Consider the following 7,508-nt stretch of genomic DNA (forward strand, 5'->3'; position numbering starts at 1 on the left):
ATTATCAGTAATCATTTCAGTGAGGCAGGAAGTTTAATAATCACAGAATTAATGTTGAGTTGTACTGTATGGTCTATGAGGTGCATGCAAATATTTCTGAAGCATTCATTTTCAATAATGGTTTTGTCCTGATCAGAGCTGTAGTGGGTCTGAAGCCTACTCTAAAACCCCAGGAACAAGACAGAAGTACACCCCGGACTAGATGCATTTGGATTGCAAGGCATCACAAGGAGCAGAAAATCCATATACTGGCTGTAATAGAAATAGTAAACCAGAGGACCAATAGGAAACCTGTGTCTAACTCCTCACTGACAGTAACAGGGGAAGGTTTAAATCTAGGTCCTCAGGACCCATGTTGCTGTGTGGCACCCAAACTACCTGAAGCACCACTGATGGTGCCACTTGAATATCTAGAGTAAAATAAGTGCATGACTGTAAGGTCATTGGCTGAAATGGTAAGAGTGGGTCCAACACAGCAGCGTGGGTCCTCCAGACCTGGGTTCAGTTATTGCCTTAGATCACTGCATTTCCCTCTAGCTCCATGCTGGTTTCCTTTAGATGCTCTGGTTTACTCCAACCTCCCAGAAGCATGCAGAATTTTGATTGGCTGACTGATTGTGAGTGAGGAGGTGAAGATGAATGGGTTTTACTGGACACACTGTGATGCTGACCAGGATAAAACAAAAATAAAAAAGAATAAATAAATACATGGCATGACAATTTAATAGTTCAACACCTAAGAATGAAATTAAAAGGACTGACAGTGAAAGAGTAAAGAACCTTCATTTGTCTAAAGGAGAAGGAGGCATCTCTGCTGGAGAACATTCAAGAAGAACTAGCAATTCCATCATCTGCAAAGAGAAACACATCCAGTAAAAGTTCATGGACTGTAGTATGCTAGCTAGTTAAGCATGCTTTACACACTGATGTTTATGAGCTAGTTGGTATTTTTGGATGGGTGTACTTTACCTGTGGGCAGTGGTTCAGGCTGTTCTGGGTTCACAGCATTTTGCCCTAGAGCTTGCCTGAGTGAAGAGAGGGTCTGCTCAGGAATTCGCTCCTGTTCTGATACTGACTCAAGGTAGTCGAGCACATACTGATCAGCTTCCATCAAAATGAACCGACGTCTGAAAACTTAGAAGATGTAAAGAGAGGAAAAGTCATGTGATGAAATGTAATAAGGACTTAACTGGGAATGTCTACAGACAAACAAGCTTTACATCGCTATGGGTGTAGAGGATGATAAGTTTTTGGAACCTCAGGTATTCGTACCTTCCACCGTGGCTCCAATGGCGAAGTCGCCTGGTTTGTAGTATTGAGGGTTCTCTGGTGTGCATCCCGGTTTGGGGACTCGTGTCTTCTCCAGGAACTTTCCTCCGACGATGCCCGAGTTGCGTCTGGGCATCTCAAAGATGCTGATCATGTCGTCAGACAGGTAGTAGTGAAGAACAAAGCGACGGCCCTCATCCTGAGGATTTTGGGAGTCCTACAAGCAGAAAGAAGCTTGATACAGCTGAGCACTGTTGGCATCTGTATTAATGAGGGTATAGACTGCAGATTCTCACCAGCTTGGCAGCATAGCGCAGGACTTTATGGTCATTCTCAAGCAGTTTTAGTAGATCTTTCTTAGGTGGTTTTGGAATCAGAGAGAAACAGTTCTGGAGCGAGTCCTCCAGTAAGCCGAAGCCGTTGTAAGGTGGGATCACCTGAAAGGATCAAACAGCAACACTTAGTAGAGTTGAGGTGTTATCTAAAAAATTGGTGTAGGGAGATGAAGCTGTCCAATAAGCTATCCCATCACTGACACGACTCGAGTCTGGCTGAATGCTTAAGAGACAGAATGAATGGAGAGGAGCCTAGAAGAAGAATCAGCAACTTCTGATGTCTGGTTCAAAGCTTCTACATGAGTGGCAGAGGAACACAGGGAGAGTATCGTTGGACAGTGTGAACGTTCGGCCAGGGTATGTCGGAGAAAGCATGTGCTAGCCTGCGGCCCTCCTTATACCAGTGAGAATGCCCTTCTTAAAGCAACCCTTCTATTTTTATCCAGGCTAGAGACTGGCAGTGGCTCCTCCCAGTAATTAGCCTGTTTTGAATGCTAATCCATCCTGAGGCCTTAGCCATCATCCCATCTCAAGATGTATCCTATCATGTGGCACCCTGTCCAGGGTGTTCCGGTCTCGCACCCAGTGTTTTCCCGGGGAACTGGCCATTACCCAGACTAGGATAAAACAGTGAAAAAATTAAACCTTTCAAAAACCTGCTGCCATTAAATACCTTTCCTTCACAATTGGATGAACATTTGAACCTCAACAGTATGGTGAGACAGATGGACAGATAAAACAAGTCGTATTCACCCTGCGGCTCTCTTGCTGGGTTTTCTTCTCCATGGGAAGAGGCTTGAGCAGGATGTCGGGATGATGATGCTCGTAGTATTTTCGCGTAAACTCGTCAGTGTCACAGAGCAGGAAATGCTTTCCCATGAGCTTCAGCTCCTCCCCAATGCAGAAGTCCTTTGGACAGTAGAACTCCTGAACGTCTTGTGGAGAAAATTCCAGAATGCAGGTAGGGAAGGGTTCTGAGAGGAAAAGAGCAACCCAAGTATTGAGGACACTGGAGGCAAGGCAGAAACACACCCTGGACATGGCATTCTATTCCATTCACATACCTATACCAAAATCCATTAGTTGTGTATGTACGTATGTGAGACTTACTGCAGGTCGGTTTGATGTCCTTCGGTATCCTCTGTCTACGCAGCAGAACGGGGAAAGGGTCTCTGCCACTGTTGGGCTCTTGAACCTCACGGATCTCCACTGAACCATCCACCAGATAATAATGTATGATTACAGGACGCTTCTCTCCGTACACAGAATCAGAGTTGTCCCACAGAGCAAAGAACCGCAACACCTACACACATTTCTGCATGTCAGTGAACACCCCTTCTGATTATGTGCTTCAACTGTTTCCTAATTAAGTGTCCGGTGAGAATAAATGCACACTCATAGCTAACAGGTGTGTAATATTAATAAGTGTGTAATATCAGTTATGTAAAAAATTATAGTCCCCCAAATTTGTGGCAACAGGTTGGGAAAGGCTCCTTCCTGTTCCATCAGGACTGTTCCCCTTTGCACAAAGTTTAGGGAAATGAAAACAGAGTTTGTCTTGTGCAGAGAAACTCCAGTGGCCTTTACAAATGGGTTGTCCATCATGGTCATGGTCAGTTGTTCACCTTTTGGCCATAAAGTGTTTATTCCTGAGTAAACCAGCATGCATATTTTCCTTTTACTTTTTGCTGTGTTTATGTGTGTGTGTGTGTGTGTGTACTACCTTGCGGTCCATGGTGAGAAACTGCTTAAGATGGTCATAGTCTGATGGGGTGACGAAGCAGCGTTCAGGCTGAGCTCGACGAGTGGTATAAGGGTCACAGGGGGTCGACTCAGGCTCATTCAGAACCATACCCTGGCTCTCCATAAACTCCTATAAATACAATTCATTTTTGTATTTGTCATAATAATAGGCCAATTTAATGAATGTGTAATCATGGCGTGTATGAGGTGTGCATGGGTACCTGGGTGAAGGCGTCACAATGTGTGATTCTGAACGTGCTTCCATACGCACACAGGTCCATGGCAAGGTTCAGGTCTTTCCAGTGGTAGTGCTCTCCACGCTCGTTTTTAGGCAGCAGCTGACGTTTGAGCAGCTTCCCCTGCGGCAATCCAGAGTTCTCCACCTCAGGTTCCATCACGCACATGCTGTCGTCCTCTAGGTGGTAATAAATCAACACGGGACGCACACGCCAGCGCTCATCTGGAGAGTCCAGCACTTCCTGCTTGAAGTAGCCATAAAACCGTAGCACCTAAAATGGTAGGAAGTGTACAGGTTATAGCGTGGAAGGTAGTTAGGTGCTGAGCAGAAAAGCAGTCTTGTTTCTTGCTGGGTACCTTTTTGTCGTAGGCAACATAGTCAGGGATGAAGTCGGTTGGAGGTGTGTGGGTGGAGGTGCTGAGGGACATGCCGGAAGTTTGATTAATGAGCTGGTTCATCTCATTATGAAGAAGTGTTTCTGAGATCAAGGGCTGCTGTCCGATTCCAACTTTTGGCCGAAGGGGCAGTGCATAGCCGTTCTTATAGGACAGAGTCTGAGCTTTGTGGAACGCTGACTTCTGCATTGGAAAGAATGACAATTACAGATAAAGTATGGATTTTGTTTTCGGATTAGGTTTGAGGGTTGTTCATGATTTTCAGTCAGTAGCCTGTTTTCCTTTTGCAGTTTCTTAATTTGGATATACTCAATTCCCTTTTGCACTATGTTGACCTCTGCTGGCTGCACGGCATTCACTGGCCAGCATCTGACCAGTCAAACTTTTTCCATTGCTCTATACACAGCACTGTTCAGTGCACTGTGTTGTGACACATTTCACTTCTTCACCAGGGTTAAAATAATTAGCAGTATGAGTCACAGTAGCTCATCTGTTGATCTGTACCAGGCACCGCCGCCTTAATGTACTCTGGCATCGATAAGTCTTGGCTGCTAAACATTTTGGGGGTTTATAGCTTATCCTTTCTTGTCAGTGGGTATTTCCCATAGCTGCATAACTCAACCCACTTCACAGCTCCACTTACCATATAGAAGCACTTTGTAGTTCTACAATTACTGACTGTAGTCCATCTATTTCTCTACATACTTTTTTAGCCTGCTTTCACCCTGTTCTTCAATGGTCAGGACCCCCACAGAACCACCACAGAGCAGGTTATTTGGGCAGATTATTTAGGTGGTGGATCATTCTCAGCACTGCAGTGACACTGACATGGTGGTGGTGTGTTAGTGTGTGTTGTGCTGGTATGAGACACAGCAGCGCTGATGGAGTTTTTAAACACCTCACTGTCACTGCTGGACTGAGAATAGTCCACCAACCAAAAATATCCAGCTAACAGCGACACGTGGGCAGCGTCCTGTGACCACTGATGAAGGTCTAGAAGATGACCGACTCAAACAGCAGCAATAGATGAGCGATCGTCTCTGACTTTACATCTACAAGATGGACTACAGTCAGTTATTGTAGAACTACAAAGTGCTTCTATATGGTAAGTGGAGCTGATAAAATGGACACAGTGTAGAAACAAGGAGGTGGCTTTAATGTTATGGCTGATCGGTATATATATATATATATATATATATATATATATATATATATATATACAGTGTATCACAAAAGTGAGTACACCCCTCACATTTCTGCAAATATTTCATTATATCTTTTCATGGGACAACACTATAGACATGAAACTTGGATATAACTTAGAGTAGTCAGTGTACAGCTTGTATAGCAGTGTAGATTTACTGTCTTCTGAAAATAACTCAACACACAGCCATTAATGTCTAAATAGCTGGCAACATAAGTGAGTACACCCCACAGTGAACATGTCCAAATTGTGCCCAAATGTGTCGTTGTCCCTCCCTGGTGTCATGTGTCAAGGTCCCAGGTGTAAATGGGGAGCAGGGCTGTTAAATTTGGTGTTTTGGGTACAATTCTCTCATACTGGCCACTGGATATTCAACATGGCACCTCATGGCAAAGAACTCTCTGAGGATGTGAGAAATAGAATTGTTGCTCTCCACAAAGATGGCCTGGGCTATAATAAGATTGCTAACACCCTGAAACTGAGCTACAGCATGGTGGCCAAGGTCATACAGCGGTTTTCCAGGACAGGTTCCACTCGGAACAGGCTTCGCCAGGGTCGACCAAAAAAGTTGAGTCCACGTGTTCGGCGTCATATCCAGAGGTTGGCTTTAAAAAATAGACACATGAGTGCTGCCAGCATTGCTGCAGAGGTTGAAGACGTGGGAGGTCAGCCTGTCAGTGCTCAGACCATACGCCGCACACTGCATCAACTCGGTCTGCATGGTCGTCATCCCAGAAGGAAGCTGACGCACAAGAAAGCCCGCAAACAGTTTGCTGAAGACAAGCAGTCCAAGAACATGGATTACTGGAATGCCCTGTGGTCTGACGAGACCAAGATAAACTTGTTTGGCTCAGATGGTGTCCAGCATGTGTGGCGGCGCCCTGGTGAGAAGTACCAAGACAACTGTATCTTGCCTACAGTCAAGCATGGTGGTGGTAGCATCATGGTCTTGGGCTGCATGAGTTTTGCTGGCACTGGGGAGCTGCGGTTCATTGAGGGAAACATGAATTCCAACATGTACTGTGACATTCTGAAACAGAGCATGATCCCCTCCCTTCGAAAACTGGGCCTCATGGCAGTTTTCCAACAGGATAACGACCCCAAACACAACCTCCAAGATGACAACTGCCTTGCTGAGGAAGCTGAAGGTAAAGGTGATGGACTAAACCCAATTGAGCACCTGTGGCGCATCCTCAAGTGGAAGGTGGAGGAGTTCAAGGTGTCTAACATCCACCAGCTCCGTGATGTCATCATGGAGGAGTGGAAGAGGATTCCAGTAGCGACCTGTGCAGCTCTGGTGAATTCCATGCCCAGGAGGGTTAAGGCAGTGCTGGATAATAATGGTGGTCACACAAAATATTGACACTTTGGGCACAATTTGGACATGTTCACTGTGGGGTGTACTCACTTATGTTGCCAGCTATTTAGACATTAATGGCTGTGTGTTGAGTTATTTTCAGAAGACAGTAAATCTACACTGCTATACAAGTTGTACACTGACTACTCTAACTTATATCCAAGTTTTATTTCTATAGTGTTGTCCCATGAAAAGATATAATAAAATATTTGCAGAAATGTGAGGGGTGTACTCACTTTTGTGATACACTGTATATATATATATAAACATTTTTAATATAAATAGAAACAAAAATAGGCTACTTGTTTTCCCCTCACAGTATTTTGTTAACAAAATTAACAGAAATTATTTAGTAATAAGCAAAACACGAGCAATTATAAAAACTAGTACATGTTTGTATTGGTGTGTGGATGGAAGCTGGAGAATCTCACCGCTGTGTTCCGGAATGTGTTACCCGGCAGGAACGGAAGACCGTGGGTTGTGTACGCGGACATTATAATGCTCTTTAAAACTGCTCTAAACGTTCTAAATGTTTTTAAAAATACTACTTTATGCTTCAATTATCCAGAATAAAAGAGTAAAATGTAAAAATAAACACAAGTAAACCGACTCCCCTGAGACACCCAGCTTAGCTAAACCGTCTTGTTTGTTAGCCGAGGTCTCCATGGAAACCAGGGACCGGGTAGCGGATTCCATGGACAATGTAAACAAGTTTACAGAAACTGCAGGTTAATAAACTTAGTTTGATTTTTTAATTTTATTTTACATTAATACATTAAAAGTAACAAATTGGCATAAATAGTTTTTTTTTTTTTTACTCAAGCTTTTTTAGTAATGTTAATTATTTTAATTATTTTAATGTTAACATTTTAATGTTAACATTTTACCCTGATTTCATTCTGTCATTACACTAACTGTACATTCATTAGTCCAGACAGAAAAAAAAAATAATAATGTGCATGGTAGT

At 43.6% G+C, this 7,508-nt stretch overlaps 1 protein-coding gene across 1 annotated transcript; it reads right to left on the minus strand.

The window, feature by feature from the left end:
• Positions 1-705: 705 nt before the first annotated feature.
• Positions 706-7,211, minus strand: efhc1 (EF-hand domain (C-terminal) containing 1). The gene is made up of 10 exons (XM_063001097.1): positions 6,973-7,211; positions 3,942-4,163; positions 3,569-3,856; positions 3,328-3,477; positions 2,715-2,907; positions 2,358-2,578; positions 1,566-1,706; positions 1,273-1,486; positions 970-1,134; positions 706-851 (listed from the first exon to the last, which is right to left on the minus strand). Exons 1-10 carry the CDS (start codon positions 7,033-7,035, stop codon positions 826-828), a joined length of 1,683 nt encoding a protein of 560 aa, XP_062857167.1. The 5' UTR covers positions 7,036-7,211; the 3' UTR covers positions 706-825.
• Positions 7,212-7,508: the final 297 nt, after the last annotated feature.

This window comes from Trichomycterus rosablanca, chromosome 9, assembly GCF_030014385.1.
Source record: "Trichomycterus rosablanca isolate fTriRos1 chromosome 9, fTriRos1.hap1, whole genome shotgun sequence".
NCBI lineage: Eukaryota > Metazoa > Chordata > Actinopteri > Siluriformes > Trichomycteridae > Trichomycterus > Trichomycterus rosablanca.

Coding starts and splice junctions, on each gene's coding strand:
- efhc1 (XM_063001097.1), bottom strand. CDS start 7,035: ATGTCCGCGTACACAACCCACGGTCTTCCGTTCCTGCCGGGTAACACA. Junction 2,908..3,327: donor TTCTCACCATGGACCGCAAG/GTAGTACACACA, acceptor AAATGTGTGTAG/GTGTTGCGGTTCTTTGCTCT. Junction 2,579..2,714: donor GGACATCAAACCGACCTGCA/GTAAGTCTCACA, acceptor TTTTCCTCTCAG/AACCCTTCCCTACCTGCATT.